Genomic DNA, 17,400 nt, shown 5'->3' on the forward strand with positions numbered 1-17,400 from the left:
TGGTGGTGGAGATGAGAAGAGGGAGAAGGACAAGGCGGAAGAGGAAGAGGAGCCAGAAAAGGAAAGAAAAATGTGTCTGTACTTTTCTTTACTCTGTTGTTATTGTTGTTGTTGTGGTCTTAAGTCCTATGACTGGTTTGATGCAGCTCTCCATGCTACTCTATCCTGTGCAAGCTTCTTCATCTCCCAGTACCTACTGCAATATACACCCTTCTGAATCTGTTTGGTTTATTCATCTCTTGGTCTCCCTCTACAACTTTTTCCTCCACGCTGTCCTCCAATACTAAATTGGTGATCCCTTGATGCCTCAGAACATGTCCTACCAACCGATCCCTTCTTCTAGTCGCCGGCCGGAATGGCCGAGCGGTTCTAGGCGCTACAGTCTGAAACCGCGCTACCGCTACGGTCGCAGGTTCGAATCCTGCCTCGGGCATGGATGTGTGTGATGTCCTTAAGTTAGTTAGGTTTAAGTAGTTCTAAGTTCTAGGGGACTGATGACCACAGCAGTTAGGTCCCATAGTGCTCAGAGCCATTTGAACCTTCTTCTAGTCAAGTTGTGCCACAAACTCCTCTTCTCCCCAATTCTATTCAATACCTCCTCATTAGTTATGTGATTTACCCATCTAATCTTCAGCATTCTTCTGTAACACCACATTTCGAAAGATTGTATTCTCTTCTTGTCTAAAGTATTTATCGTCCATGTTTGACTTCCATACATGGCTGCACTCCACACAAATACTTTCAGAAACGACTTTCTGACACTTAAATCTATACTCGATGATTACAAATTTCTCTTCTTCAGAAACGCTTTTCTTGCCATTGTCTACATTTTATAGCTTCTCTACTTCGACCGTCATAAGTTATTTTGCTCCCCAAATAGCAAAACTCCTTTACTATTTTAAGGTCTCATTTCCTAATCTAATTCCCTCACCATCACCCGACTTAATTCGACTACATTCCATTGTCCCCGTTTTGCTTTTGTTGATGTTCATCTTATACCCTCCTTTCAAGACGGCAAAGGACTTGGAAGAGCAGATGAACGGAATGGACAGAGTCTTGAAAGGAGGATATAAGATGAGCATCAACAAAAGCAAAATCAGGATAATGGAATGTAGTCGAATTAAGTCGGGTGATGCTGAGGGAATTAGATTAGGAAATGAGACCCTAAAGTAGTAAAGGAGTTTTGCTATTTGGGGAGCAAAATAACTGATGATGGCCGTAGTAGAGAGGATATAAAATGTAAACTGGCAATGGCAAGGAAAGTGTTTCTGAATAAGAGAAATTTGTTAACATCGAGTATAGAGTTAAGTGTCAGGAAGTCGTTTCTGAAAGTATTTGTATGGAATGTAGCCATGTATGGAAGTGAAACATGGACGATAAATTGTTTAGACAAGAGGAGAATAGAAGCCTTCGAAATGTGGCCGTACAGTAGAATGTTGAAGATTAGATGGGTAGATCACTTAAGTAATGAGGAGGTATTGAATAGAATTGGGGAGAAGAGGAGTTTGTGGCACAACGTGACGAGAAGAAGAGACCTGTTGGTAAGACATGTTCTGAGGCATGAAGGGATCACAAATTTAGCATTGGAGGGCAGCGTGGAGGGTAAAAATCGTAGCTGGAGACCGAGATGAATAGACTAAGCATATTCAGAAGGATGTAGGTTGCAGTAGGTACTGGGAGATGAAGAAACCTACACAGGATAGGGTAGCATGGAGAGGTGCATCAAACCAGTCTCTGGACTGAAGACCACAGCAACAACACAGGACTGGCTCTCCAAAGGCTGTCCGTAGTTCTGATGGAATGTTGTCTACTTCCGGGTCCTTGTTTCGACTCAGGTGTTTACTCTAACGGTTCTAAATTCAGAACTTGCAAAATTTCAGCAAGGACCTGAGTTATTAGGAGAGATGAAAGATCAGAGCTTTATGTAGATTATTGGGTCGGGCGATATGTTCTCGTTAGAGACGGTGATGCTAAAACATATCTTACAATCGGTTTGTGGAACTGAGTCCAATTTAGGAGATGGCCGTAAGTTATTAGGTGCTTATGATTTACCTGAGGTGTGCAGTGGCTAGATAGCCTAGTCTGCCCCCTTAGTGCTGCAGTCTGTGTAAGTTGCTAACGTACTTTTTGTGGCGGCGTTTCCCGGCAGCACGCGGACGAGCACCCGCGGCCGGAGTTCCGTGCTCGTAGCACGTCTGTGCACGCGCCGCCCACGCAGCAGCAGCAGCAGCAGCCGCCGCTACAGCAGCGCCGCCGGGACGCACTCGGCCAGGCCCCGCAGCTGATGCGCTTCGGCTCCGAGCCCGACCTGCGCATGCGCGACGCCCAGCCCTCCAGGAACAGGCTCAACAAGTAAGTCGGCCGCTACCAGGGCCTTCTTGTCCACCAGTACTTTCTCCGGACCACGCATAATCGATTACTTGCAACTGTCCTTCATATTTGTAGTTTCGTGACTCTGCTGCATCCTTCGATGAAACTGTTAGTTTTCAGACTTTAGTTTGTAATATTTACGTTATACAGGGTGTTACAAAAAGGTACGGCCAAACTTTCAGGAAACATTCATCACAAAGAAAGAAAATATGTTATGTGGACGTGTGTCCGGAAACGCTTACTTTCCATCTTAGAGCTCATTTTACTACTTCTCTTCAAATCACATTAATCATGGAATGGAAACACACAGCAACAGAACGTACCACCGTGACTTCAACAGGAAATGTTCGAAATGTTCTCCGTTAGCGAGGATACACCCATCGACCCTCCGTCGCATCGAATCGCTGATGCGCTGATGCAGCCCTGGAGAATGGCGTATTGCATCACATCCGTCCGCAATACGAGCACGAAGAGTCTCTACATTTGGTACCGGGGTTGCGTAGACAAGAGCTTTCAAATGCCCCCATAAATGACAGTCGAGAGGGTTGAGGTCAGGAGAGCGTGGAGGCCACGGAATTGGTCCGCCTCTACCAATCCGTCGGTCACCGAGTCTGTTGTTGAGAAGCGTACGAACACTTCGACTGAGATGTGCAGGAGTTCCATCGTGCACGAACCACATGTTGTGTCGTACTTGTAAAGGCACATGTTCTAGCAGCACAGGTAGAGTATCCCCTATGAAATCATGGTAACGTGCTCCATTGAGCGTAGGTGGAAGAACATGGGGCCCAATCAAGACATCACCAACAATGCCTGCCCAAATGTTCAGAGAAAATCTGTGTCGATGACGTGATTGCACAACTGCGTGCGGATTCTCGTCAGCCCACACATGTCGATTGTGAAAATTTACAATTTGATCCGTTGGAATGAAGCCTCATCCGTAAAGAGAACATTTGCACTGAAATGAGGAATGACATATTGTTGGATGAACCATTCGCAGAAGTGTACCCGTGGAGGCCAATCAGCTGCTGATAGTGCCTGCACACGCTGCACATGGTACCGCAACAACTGGTTCTCCCGCAGTGACGTGGTCAACGTTACCTTGTACAGCAGCAACTTCTCTGTCGCTGACTTTAGGGTTATCGTCAACTGCACGAAGAATTGCCTCGTCTATTGCAGGTGTCCTCGTCGTTCTAGGTCTTCCCCAGTCGCGAGTCATAGGCTGGAATGTTCCGTGCTCCCTAAGACACCGATCAATTGCTTCGAACGTCTTCCTGTCGGGACGCCTTCGTTCTGGAAATCTGTCTCGATACAAACGTACCGCGCCACGAGTATTGCCCCGTCCTAATCCATACATCAAATGGGCATCTGCCAACTCCTCATTTGTGAACATTACACTGACTGCAAAACTACGTTCGTGATGAACACTAACCTGTTGATGCTACTTACTGATGTGCTTGATGCTAGTACTGAAGAACAATGAGTCGCATGTCAACACAAGCACCGAAGTCAACATTACCTTCCTTTAATTGGGCCAACTGGCGGTGAATCGAGGAAGTACAGTACATACTGACATGGAAATTAAGCGCTTCCGGACACATGTCCACATAACATCTTTTCTTTATTTGTGTATGAGGAATGTTTCCTGAAAGTTTGGCCGTATATTTTTGTAATACCCTGTATGTCCATAGTAGTACAATGTTGCAGCAGCTTTTATACAGGGTGGAAAGTATTTAAACCGACAAACTCTGGGAGGTTTCAGGAGACATCAAAACAAATGTTTTTCCCTAATGTCATTTTTTCCTATGAGCAGTATTTAAAGCGGTAGAGGAAGATTTCTGTGGCGGCAAATTAATTAAACCAACAAACACTTCTCCATTTTTTATGACGAAGAGACAACACATTAACACAATCCAATTTCAATTACAGTACATTTTCAAAAATTCCTCCATTGACACGTAAACAAAGGTTACACCGTCGGATCACGTTCTGTCTGACACGGGCAAAAACCCCAGGAGTATCCTGAATTGTTACTGCTGCAGCTACTATCCGGGCAACCAGATCCTCTTCTGATGCAACAGGAGTTGCATAAACAAGGTTGCGCATCTCTCCCACACAATAAAGTCCAGAGTGGACATACCTGGGGATCGAGCAGGCCATGGTACAGGACCACCTCTGCCAATCCACGTTGTAAGTGCAATGGTCTATCAATTGCTCTCGAAGGACTGTTCTTACATTCGTCTGATTCGTCCCCATGTTACGTGCAATTGCACGAGTGCTGTTTGGAGAATTACGCTCCACATGCTGCAAGACAACTTCCTCAAATTGCAGCGTTCTTACCGTGCGGCGGCGTCCGTGTCCATGTAATCTGCTAAATGACTCGGTCTCACGCAGACGTTGGTACACAGCAGCAAACGTCGTATGATGCAGGATACGGCGATTAGGATATTGTTGTTGATAAACCCGCTGTGGAGCTCGTCCGTTGTGGTGCGCTACGTAGTACCTACCAACCATATCAGTTCACTCACTCCAGGTGTATCGCTCCATTAATAAACAGAGACAATGCACAACTACACTTGTGGACAGCAGTTGCCTACAACTGAAGAGCGTAATACGCCCTCAAACAACTGGAGATCGTAATACGGTCTCTAAGAACTGAAGAGCATATTACGGCCTCCGCCGGTTTAAATAATCCTCATCAGAAAAAATTATATTAGGGAAAAATATTTGTTTTAATGTCCCCTACTACCTCCCAGAGTTTGTCGGTTTAAATACTTTTCACCCTGTATAACTACACAAGCAGTTACGTTTCTGACTCGTTGCTTATTGGCGCTCATCTGGCTGTCTACGGACGACGTTCGTTTGGCAGTGGAAAAAAAAAAGAAAAGAAAAGGAGACCGTCGGTTAACGACCCCCCTTTCGGTAGGAGCAACAGCGACTCAGGAAGTGACATCGGAGGCCTCTACAGTGTGAAAGCGACGTTTGTACTCTTAGTTTTGGCCATTATTTTGGCACAATTGCAGTAAAATGGATGTGTTTACCGTGTGGCAAAGTAGTTCCGCCATTCACAACCAACTTTGCGGTGTGAGGAGTCTGATACGAACCTTATAAAACCCCACATTTAAGTCTTCTTTCCGCGTCAACAAAATGAAATTAAATTGCTGAGGCATCCAGGTACTTCAAAAACATGACAGCGTGAACTGTGGCGCACTCTGTTTTAAGACTTCGAGGATTAGAATGAGATGGGCGTGAAAAAAAATGATGGTAATAACAACGCTTTCCTTGCTAGTTTTATTAATGCGTCAGTCTGATTTGTCAGTAACAGCTTTGTCTGTACCTGTTCCTTTGGTTTTGTACCTCTTTCATTAATATTTTTCTTTTGTGCCTTTGTAAGTTATGCATTTCTGTACGTCTTTTTTTTTAGTGTATTAGGCCCAAGAAATGTTAGCAAAGAGTATATTTAGGAGCAGAATATGAAATTTGAACGGGTTTTAATCCTAAGAAAGAAGCAAGACAAAAGAGCAAAGCGAGCAGATCGACGAGTACATGAGAATCGCAGAACATATTCTGAGCTCAAGCATAATGACGTATATCGAACACAGTGACCTCCTCCATGGCAACCGACACAGAATCCGGAAACATCGATCATGTGAAGCCCAACTCGCACTCTTATTACATGGCATACTGAAAGCCTTGGATGAAGGCAGACAGATAGATGTAGTATTTCTCGATTTCCGAGTATACATATGCGATTATTATCAAAAGTACGAACGTGACGGGTATCAAGCGATATTTGTGAAATAAATTTGTGAAAAAATAACTCAAACATTTCACAGAAATGCAGTTATTTGTAATGAAGTACCGTCTGAAGTCAGATCTTGATAATACTTCAATGTGGTGCAAAGATTGGCAACATGCTTTAAATGATCAGAAATGTAAAACAGTGAATTTCACAAAACGTAAAACGTTGTATCCTATGGCAGTAATATCGATGACTGACTGTTGGACTCGGTCAAATCTTACAAATACATGGGTGGTAACACTTTGTATAAATATGAAATGGAATGATCAAGTAGAGTATAAAGCAGATGGAAGACTTCAATTTATTGTTAGGATACGGGGAAGTGCAGTCAGTCCACGAAAGAGATTGCCAGCCTACAATATTGCTCAAGTGTGTGCAGCCCGTAGCAGATAACACTAGCGCGGAATATTGGACGTATTCAAAGAAGGAAAGCACGTATGGTCACAGCTTCGTTCGACCCATGAGAGTGAGTCACAGAGGTGCTGAAGGAGCTGAGCTGGCACACACCTGACGTAAGCTATCCCGAGAAAGCCTACATGCAAAGTTTGAAGAACCAGCTTTAAATTATGACTCTACGAGTATGAAACCCGCTACGTCTCTGTCACTTAAGAATCATGCGGATAAGATTTTATTAATTAATGCACGCACAGAGGCATTTAAACAATCATTATTCCTGTGCTTCATTAGTGCAGGGAACGGGAAAAGTTTTAATAACTGGTACAATTGAACCTACCCTCTGCCATGCACTTCACAGTGGTCTGCAGAGTGTAGATGCAGATGCTGATGTGGGCGTAGACGGACTGGAGATGGAGAAAATATCAAACAACATAAATGAAGTTTTGGTGTGATCCTAAGAGGTCAAGTCTCTAGTAGTAGTATCAGTCGTAACAATAGGAGGAGTAGTCTTGTTGTTATAATAATCATAATAATAAACTACAACGCAAGGGACTCATGAGAACAGGCTTCGTAGAAGAGACTGCGGACTAACGAGTTTAAACGCCTTCTACACGGTATTTGATTATTAGACATACAAAAGCAAGATACACACACACGTGTGTCTGTACTCAAAGCCACATCACTTTCATGGAACTGAAAAGAATCCTGTGTGTGTGTGTGTGTGTGTGTGTGTGTGTGTGTGTGTGAAAACCGATCTAGTTCATAAGCAAACAAATAAGCAAACCAATAATTGCACGCCCAGTAAACTTTGTCAGTGCGAATTGTTCGAAAAAAAAACGTAACTGTATTTTAAAAAATCCAAACTGTAATGTCGACCTTTATAAGAATGGAACCTGAAACATTCGAAAATTTCTATACTGACATATGACTCTGGTAAAATAAAGAAATCGACAGAACCTACACTGCGCAAAGGAAACGAAACGATCACGTAGTACAAATTTCACCTGCATTATGAAGTACTTGCGCAACACAGCAAGACTCCGCAACAGTTAAACAAAATATTGCTAAAACCTAACTACAGTTGGTCCAGGGAAATCGGGTTCATAATCCTGACACAGAATGCCAGTGAAACACATGACTCAACTTTTAAGTTCTGAAATTTCATTTAGAAAGGAACTTCTAAAAAAATTATAGACTGTAACATGAAATTCATTTAATCTAATGATGTCTATGGTACAGTAAATTAACTCAGAAGATCAATCAATAGAATAATTATCAAAAACTCGACTGTGACGAGAGTGAAATGGACCAACAACACAATTCTCCAAAAATAAAAATAAATTTTTACCTCATCAAATAATACCTTGTTCTTCACTTCAAATGGCTCTGAGCACTATGGGACTTAACATCTATGGTCATCAGTCCCCTAGAACTTAGAACTACTTAAACCTAACTAACCTAAGGACAACACACAACACCCAGCCATCACGAGGCAGAGAAAATCCCTGACCCCGCCGGAAATCGAACACAGGAACCCGGGCGCGGGAAGCGAAAACGCTACCGCACGACCACGAGATGCGGGCTGTTCTTCACTTCAAAACCTTTCTTTCGTCCGTATGCTATCCAGCCATTGTTCTGAGTCATTATTACTCCTCGTAAAAGCTCTGCAACTCACATATTTCCAAAAGTGCATCCATGCATGACACTGAACACTCACCAACCCCGCCCGTTGCACACCGCAGCTTTCCACTGCTGGCTGTCAAAGATCCTACGACTCCACAGTGCTTCCATCGCAGACGCAGATACTGTTGCGTAACAACTGTTTCTCTGACCAAAGTTCTTCAAATTTATCGGCTTCCTTTACAAATAGTAACACATCCAATAACATCATCAAAAAAAAAAAAATAAAGTCATCTTGCAAACTCTGTACGCATTAGTTTCCACACACAATGTTTCTGGTGAACAAATACAGTGTTTACCATAATAGCGAGAACCGACATGGGCGAAAGCATACCATAATAGAAGTAAAAAACTTACCACTAAACATGGATCCACAAGGTAGACGACTCAGAGACAACTGGAACTGTTTAAGTACTCCTCTAATTGGGGTCGAATTTCACCCATTAGCTACTTTAACCAGAAATAGAATACTACACACACACACACACACACACACTCACACACACACACACACACACACACATACACAAATGCAGACACCTCTGAAAGATTCACAACAACTGCCAGGAACACCTTCAACTGTTCCACCATCAGCCATCTTGTTTTTACACCTTCAACTGTTCCACTCTCCGCCATGTTTGTTTTTAAAGCTGGTAAAAAGTGAAACAGTGACAGCTCAATAAATAGTGTTTGACAATGATGAAGATGAGGATAAAGAAAACGTAAGTGAAACATAATGTAAATAGACCACATACACACACACAAACACACACACACACACACACACTTAGAATTAATTAATTTCAGGCATAGAAATGACAATCTTCACATCGTATTTTTGGCTTAAGCAATTTATCTACGAGGGTAATTCCAAAAAAGGAGGATATAAGATGAACATTAACAAAAGCAAAACGAGGATAATGGAATGTAGTCAAATTAAATCGGGTGATGCTGAGGGAATTAGATTAGGAAATGAGACACTTAAAGTAGTAAAGGAGTTTTGCTATTTAGGAAGTAAAATAACTGATGATGGTCGAAGTAGAGAGGATATAAAATGTAGACTGGCAATGGCAAGGAAAGCGTTTCTGAAGAAGAGAAATTTGTTAACATCGAATATAGATTTATGTATCAGGAAGTCGTTTCTGAAAGTATTTGTTTGGAGTGTAGCCATGTATGGAAGTGAAACATGGACGATAACTAGTTTGGACAAGAAGAAAATAGAAGCTTTCGAAATGTGGTGCTACAGAAGAATACTGAAGATAAGGTGGATAGATCACGTATCTAATGAGGAGGTATTGAATAGGATTGGGGAGAAGAGAAGTTTGTGGCACAACTTGACTAGAAGAAGGGATCGGTTGGTAGGACATGTTTTGAGGCATCAAGGGATCACAAATTTAGCATTGGAGGGCAGCGTGGAGGGTAAAAATCGTAGAGGGAGACCGAGAGATGAGTACACTAAGCAGATTCAGAAGGATGTAGGTTGCAGTAGGTACTGGGAGATGAAGCAGCTTGCGCAGGATAGAGTAGCATGGAGAGCTGCATCAAACCAGTCTCAGGACTGAAGACAACAACAACAATTCCAAAAGTAAGGTATCCTATTTTTATAAGTACATAGACCTGTTTATTTCTACAATTGTTTACATCAGTTTACAGCTTGAACATTTAGCTATTTTTCGACGTAATCACCATTTCTGTCGATGCATTTTTGTAGGCGCTGTGGCAGTTTTTGTATGCCCATGTCACGCTGTTCAGAAAGTTATTAACCTCTTGTTTCACCTCGTCGTCGGAATTGAATCGCTCGGACCACAATTAACGCTGACAGGTACTGTGAGACTCTGAAATCGCCCACACATCGCTCGGCAAACTGTTGCTCTCCTGCAACAGTTTCAGTGGAACATAATCACCCACCGACCCTATAGCCCTGACTTGGCGCCCAGTGACTATCACCTGTTTCCTAGGTTGGTAGAACATTTGGCCGGAAAGCGATTCAGCTCCGACGGCGAGGTGAAAGAAGAGCTTTATAACTTTCTGAACAGCATGGCGGCGAGCTGGTATGACATGTGGGCACACAAAAACTGTCACAGCATCTTCAAAAATGCATCGACAGAAATGGTGATTATGTCGAAAAATAGCTAGATGTTCAAGATGTAAACTGATGTAAACCATTGTAGAACAGGTCTAAGTACTTATAAAAAAAAGGAGACCTTATTTTGGGATAACCGTCGTATTTTAAGGTGTAATTGGTTGCAGATGACAAACTGTGAAACAAAATAGTCACTGTAGGAACACAATACATCAGAAAAAACACACCATGTGGTAAAAAGGTATGAATTCGCAATTTTTATGCCTGTTATCATATATCTGAAATTACGATTTAAAAACTAATAGTTACATGTATGCAAACAGAAAAGAACATTCTTTATCTTTAACAGCCATAAAATAAAAGCCCACTGAAGAAGCTGCAACTGCAGTGAAACATGTTTGGATTGAAAAAGAAAACGGTGTTCTGCTAAAGGTGCACCCTATCCAAAAACATACTCTACTGACCATTAAAATTGCTACACCACGAAGATGACGTGCTACAGACAAGAAGGAGATGCTGTGATATGCAAATGATTAGCTTTTCAGAGCATTCACACAAGGTTGGCGCCGGTGGCGACGCCTACAACGTGCTGACATGAGGAAAATTTCCAACCGATTTCTCATACACAGACAGCAGTTGACCGACGTTGCCTGGTGAAACGTTGTTGTGATGCCTCGTGTAAGGAGGAGAAGTGCGTACCATCACGTTTCCGACTTCTATAAACGTCGGATTGTAGCCTATCGCGATTGCGTTTTATCGTATCGCGAAATTGCTGTTCGTGTTGGTTGAGATCCAATGACTGTTAGCAGAATATGGAATCGGTGGGTTCAGGAGGGTAATACGGAACGCCGTGCTGGATCCCAACGACCTCGTATCACTGTCAGTCGATATGAGAGGCATGTTATCCGCACGGCTGTAACGGATCGTACAGCCACGTCTCGATCCCCGAGTCAACAGATGGGGACATTGGCAAGATAACAACCATCTGCACGAACAGTTCGACGACGTTTGCAGCAGCATGGACTATCAGCTCTGAGACCGTGGCTGCGGTTACCCTTGACGCTGCACCACAGACAGGAGCGCCTGCGATGGTGTACTCGACGACGAACCTAGGTGCACGAATGGCAAAACGTCATTTTTTCGGATGAATCCATGTTCTGTTTACAGCATCACGATGGTCGCATCCGTGTTTGGCGACATTGCGGTGAACGCACATAGGAAGCGTGTATTCGTAATCGCCATACTGGCGTATCACCCGGCGTGATGGTATGGGGTGCCATCGGTTACATGTCTCGGTCACCTCTTGTTCGCATTGGCGGCACTTTGAAGAGTGGACGTTACGTTTCAGATGTGTTACGACCATGGCTCTACCCTTCCTTCGATCCCTGCGAAATCGTACGTTTCAGCAGGATAATGCACGACCGCATGTTGCAGGTCCTGTACGGGTTTCTGGATACAGAAAATGTTCGACTGCTGCCTTGGCCAGCACATTCTCCAGATCTCTCACCAATTGAAAACGTCTGGTCAGTGTTGGCCGAGCAACTGCCACGGTACAATACGCCAGTCACTACTCTTGATGAACTGCGGTATCGTGTTGAAGCTGCATCCAAGCTCTGTTTGGCTGAATGCCCAGGCGTATCGAGGCCGTTATTACGGCCAGAGGTGGTTGTTCTGGCTACTGATTTTTCAGGATCTCTGCACCGAAATTGCGTGAAAATGTAATCACATGTCAGTTCTAGTATAATATATTTGTCCAATGAATACCCGTTTATGATCAGTGTATGTATGGACAGCGAAATGTGGCGATGGCACATCTCGCGTGTAGGCCACGGGTGACAGCTGTGAGCACTGCGTGTGTGTGTTCCCCGCAGCAGCCGCGGCCGCAAGAAGTACCGGGCGCCGGCGCCCCCGCCGGCCGCCCCCGGCGACGCGGCCAGCTCGTCGCCGGACTCCGGCCGCTGGGAGGAGCCGCGCCGCCTGCGCCTGTTCAAGACGCGCGCCGAGACGCGGCGCGCCGCCCCCTCGCGCCACGCGCAGCCGCCGGCCGGGCAGCCGCAGCCGCAGCCGCAGCCGCAGCACCCGCCCCTCGCTCGCAGCCTCTCCTCGCCAGAGTTCCAGGTACCGTACCTCCACTCGTCACTCACTCTGTACTCGTCCTTCTGCACAACGCGACGTCTCGGAGAGCCACCGTCGCCACAGGCCACGCACTAGCAACGAGACCGACGACCGACGTTCAGCGCGCTACACAAATTATGCGACACACACTGAGGTTTCCAGAATGAGATTTTCACTCTTCAGCGGAGTGTGCGCTGCTATGAATCTTTCCTGGAAGATTAAAACTGTGCGCCCGACCGAGACTCGAACTCGGGACCTTTGCCTTTCGTGGCTAGGTGCTCTACACCCCGTCCTCACACCTTTACTTCCGCCGGTACCTCGTCTGCTATCTTCCAAACTTTACAGAAAAACTCCTGCGAACCTGCTGGAATAGCACTTCTGAAAGAAAGGCTGCTGCGGAGACATGGCTTAGCCACAGCCTGGGGGGCGTTTCCAGAATGAGATTTTCACTCTGCAGCAGAGTGTGCGCTGATATGAAACATTCCGCCAGGTTAAATCTTTGTGTCGGACCGAGACTCGACCTCGGGACCTTTGCCTTTGGCGGGCAAGCGCTCTAGCAACTGAGCTACCCAAGCACGACTCACGCCTCGTCCTCACAGCTTTACTTCTGCCAGTACCTCGTCTCCTATCTTCCAAACATTACAGAAAAACTCCTGCGAACCTTGCTGGAATAGCACTTCTGAAAGAAAGGCTACTGCGGAGACATGGCTTAGCCACAGCCTGGGGGGCGTTTCCAGAATGAGATTTTCACTCTGCAGCAGTGTGTGCGCTGATATGAAACTTTCCGCCAGGTTAAATCTTTGTGCCGGACCGAGACTCGACCTCGGGACCTTTGCCTTTGGCGGGCAAGCGCTCTACCCAAGCACGACTCACGCCTCGTCCTCACAGCTTTACTTCTGCCAGTACCTCGTCTCCTACCTTCCAAACTTTACAGAAGCTCTCGTGCGAACCTGCAGAACTAACACTCCTGAAACAAAGGAAGTTTCATACCAGGGCACACTCCGCTGCATAGTGAAAATCTCATTCTCGAAATAAACCCCAGGCTGTGGCAAAGCCATGTCTCCGCAATATCCTTTCTTTCAGGAGCGCTAGTTCTGCAAGGTTCGCAGGAGAGCTTCTGTTAACTTTGTAACGTAGGAGACGAGATACTGGCAGGCTGTGAGGACGGAGCGTGAGTCGTGCTTCGGTAGCTCCTCGTTGCGAGCCACCTGCAGGAATACTGAGCCGTGCTGCCTCCATAGCCGCCCATAATTCCGAAAGTGTTGCTAGTGTAGCATTTTGTGCACGAACTGGCCTCTCGATTATGTACCGTGAATGTTGATGACTTCTCAATTACGTACGACAAATGTTGATGGGTGACCAAATCATTCGCTCGAGTTCCCCATAATGTTCTTCGTTCAATAGCGGACGATTGTGTCCTGGTGATAAGGCGAATCGTTCTTTTGGGGCGTCTAGTCCATGACTGGCTGCAGATGGCCTCCAAGTTGTTGTTGTTGTGGTCTTCAGTCCTGAGACTGGTTTGATGCAGCTCTCCATCCTAGTCCATCCTGTGCAAGCTTCTTCATCTCCCAGTACCTACTGCAACCTACAACCTTCTGAATCTGTTTAGTGTATTCATCTATTCGTCTCCCTCTAAGATTTTTACCCTCCATGCTGCCCTCCAATGTTAAATTGGTGAACTCTTGATGTCCTACCAACCGATACCTTCTTCTAGTCAAGCTGTGCCATAAATTTCTCTCCAATTCTATTCAATACCTCCTCATTAGTTATGTGGTCTACCCATCTAATCTTCAGCATTCTTCTGGACCACCACATTTCGAAAGCTTCTATTCTCTTCTTGTCCAAACTATTTATCGTCCACGTTTCACTTCCATACGTGGCTACACTCCATACAAACACTTTCAGAAACGACTTCCTGACACTTAAATCTATTCTCGATGTTAACAAATTTCCCTTCTTCAGAAACGTTTTCCTTGCCACTGCCGGTCTACATTTTATATCCTCTCTACCTCGACCATCATCAGTTATTTTGCTCCCCAAATAGCAAAACTCGTTTACTAATTTAAGTGTCTCATTTCCTAATCTAATTCCATAAGCTGATTTAATTCGACTACATTCCAGAATCCTCGTTTTGCTTTTTTTGATGTTCATCCTATATCCTCCTTTCAAGACACTGTCCATTCCGTTCAGCTGCTCTTCCAGGTTCTTTGTTGTCTCTGACAGAATTACAATGTCATCGGCGAACCACAAAGTTTTTATTTCTTTTCCATGGATTTTAATACCTACTCCGAATTTTTCGTTTTTTTCCTTTACTGCTTGCTCAATCTACAGATTGCGATAACGTCGGGGATAGGGTGCAACCGTGTCTCACTCCGTTCCCAACCACTGATTACCCTTCATGCACCTCGACTCTTATAACTGCCATCTGGTTTCTGTACGAATTGTAAATAGCCTTTCGCCCCCTGCATTTTACCCCTGCCACCATCAGAATTTGAGACTATTCCAGTCAACATTGCCAAAAGCTTTCTCTAACTCTACAAATGCTAGAAATGTAGGTTTGCCTTTCCTTAATCTATTTTCTAAGATAAGTCGTATGGTCAGTATTGCCTCAGGTGTTCCAACATTACTACGGTATCCAATCTGATCTTCCCCGAGGTCGGCTTCTACCAGTTTTTCCCGTATCTAGCGGACTGTTATGCACCTTCAGCTCTGCTCACTTTATCACTCCGCAGTCACAGATCACCGACCCTTGCGGAGAAGTCTTTTTCTCGGAAACAGTAGTAATCGACTTCAATTTCTCCTCATTTGTGTAATGTATCCCACAATTGCTGTAAACCATGGCATGCCAGTCTAGACATAATTCGACTTAAGTACTTTTAGCTGCAGAAGCGACAGTTATCATCCATTCCGTGGGCCATAGCCCCGAGGACGTCTGTTTTTCGAGTCTACTAAATTGAGAAAGAGCGGCGCCTACGAAACTGCGACGGTGTTGGCAGGCGGAGCTGCTGAGAGCGGCGCAGAGACTGCGGCCGCTGTCCCGGGAGCGGCAGAGGCAGCGACAGCAGCCGCTGGGGCAGGACGCCTCGCCGCAGCCTCCCACCACCACCACCGCCACCGCCAGCGACAGCAACGGCAACAACAACAACGACACCAACAACAACGGCAGCGCCGCCGACAAGCACTGGGAGATGTGAGTGCACCGCTTAGACTCGAATCTACACTCCTCCTCATAAATGAAGGATAATTGTAGAATGTGGTGCCACACAACGTGGCACTACACAAAACTGGCGCCAATATCGTAGGCACGTAGGGAACACACTCGACACACGTCTCTAAGTCCACGGTATTGGTGATAAGTTGAGGAAACCGTCCCGAAACACATGTGCTACAAAACGCCACCGTTTCCTGCGCATTTACCCCGACATCAGTATGGGATATGTTCACCATGCATACGTACACAGGCCGCACAACGGGTTGGCATAAGGTAGAAACTGGGTGAGCAACTGGGACGAATAACTATGATTCTCTTAAGGTAGCCAATGCCTCGTTACCAGGAGTATTGAATCAGAAAACTCGTGTACCCCCTGGCAGGAGTAGCGATGACTATCTTAAGATACATATCTAGTGACATATCGCTCCTGGCAGACTGGCCACAGTAACAAAAAAATGTGAAACTGGGTGAGCAACTGTGACGAGTAACTATGACTCTCTTAACGTAGTCAATGCCTCCTCACCAGCAGTATTGCATCAGTAAATTCGAGTAATCCCTGGCAAGAGTAACGATGACTCTCTTATGATACACAACTAGTGACATATCGCTTCTGGCAGACTGAGCACAGTAACGAAAATGTGAAACTGTGTGAGCAACTGGGAAGAGTAACTGTGACTCGCCCAAGGTACCCAATGCCTTGTCACCAGGAGTATTGAATCAGAAAACTCGAGTAACCCCTGGCAGGAGTAACGATGACTCTCCTATGATACACAACTAGTGACATTTCGCTTCTGGCAGCTGGCAAAAGTAACAAAAAATGTGAAACTGGGTGAGCAACTGTGAGGAGTAACTATGACTCTCTTAAGGTAGACAATGCCTCGTCAATAGGAGTATTGAATCAGAAAACTTGAGTAACCCCTGGCAGGAGTAACAATGACTAAGGTATAGCCTCCCATTCTTGCACCAGTGCCTGTCGGAGCTACTGAAGTGTCCTAGGGGTTTGAAGACGTGCAGCGATAATTCGACCGGGAGCATCCCAGACGTGCACGATGGTGTTTAGGTCTGGAGAACAGGCAGGACACTCCATTCGCCTCATATCTTGTTTCAAGGTACTCCTACACTATGGCAGTTCGGTGGGACCGTGCGTTATCATCCATCAGGAGGAAGGTGGGACCCACTGAATCCCGGAAAAGGCGGACATACTGGTGCAAAATGACGTCCCGATACACCTGACCTATTATAGTTCCTCTGCCAAAGACTTGCAGGGACCGACGTGCACCAATCATAATCCCAACCCACGCCATCAAACCACGACCTCCATGCAGTTCCCTTTCAAGGACATTAAGGGGTTGGTATCTGTTTCCTGGTCCAAGCCAGATGAAAACCCGGCGAGAATCACTGTTCAGACTATACCCGGACTAGTCCGTGACCATAACCTGGGACCACTGTTCCAATGACCATGTACTATGTTCTTGATACCAGGCTTTACGGGCTCTCCTGTGACCAGGGGTCAGTGGAATGCACCTTGCAGGTCCCAGGCGAATAAACCATGTCTGTGCAGTCGTCTGTAGACTGTGTGTCTGGAGACAACTGTTCCAGTGGCTGTGGTAAGGTCCCGAACAAGGCTACCTGCAGTACTCCGTGGCCGTCTGCGGGCACTGATGGTGAGATATCGGTCTTCTTGTGGTGTTGTACACTGTGGAAGTCCAGTAGCGTAGCGCCTGGACACGTTTCCTGTCTGCTGGA

At 45.5% G+C, this 17,400-nt stretch overlaps 1 protein-coding gene across 6 annotated transcripts in view; it reads left to right on the forward strand.

Annotated features, from left to right (window-relative positions):
• LOC126266913 (serine/arginine repetitive matrix protein 1-like) overlaps window positions 1–17,400 on the forward strand; it is a 221,392-nt gene that overhangs the window by 107,822 nt on the left and 96,170 nt on the right. For 5 of the 6 annotated variants that reach the window (XR_007548944.1, XM_049971593.1, XM_049971598.1 and 2 more), the window contains 3 exons: window positions 2,150–2,352; window positions 12,200–12,446; window positions 15,440–15,633. Coding sequence is in view for 5 of the 6 variants with exons in the window: in XM_049971593.1 (XP_049827550.1) it covers window positions 2,150–2,352; window positions 12,200–12,446; window positions 15,440–15,633 (644 nt within the window). In the remaining variant the exon portion in view is untranslated. The remainder of the gene's footprint in view (window positions 1–2,149; window positions 2,353–12,199; window positions 12,447–15,439; window positions 15,634–17,400) is intronic. The other variant, XM_049971594.1, reaches the window with a different exon arrangement.

The sequence above is a fragment of the Schistocerca gregaria genome, chromosome 4 (genome assembly GCF_023897955.1).
Source record: "Schistocerca gregaria isolate iqSchGreg1 chromosome 4, iqSchGreg1.2, whole genome shotgun sequence".
Lineage (NCBI taxonomy): Eukaryota > Metazoa > Arthropoda > Insecta > Orthoptera > Acrididae > Schistocerca > Schistocerca gregaria.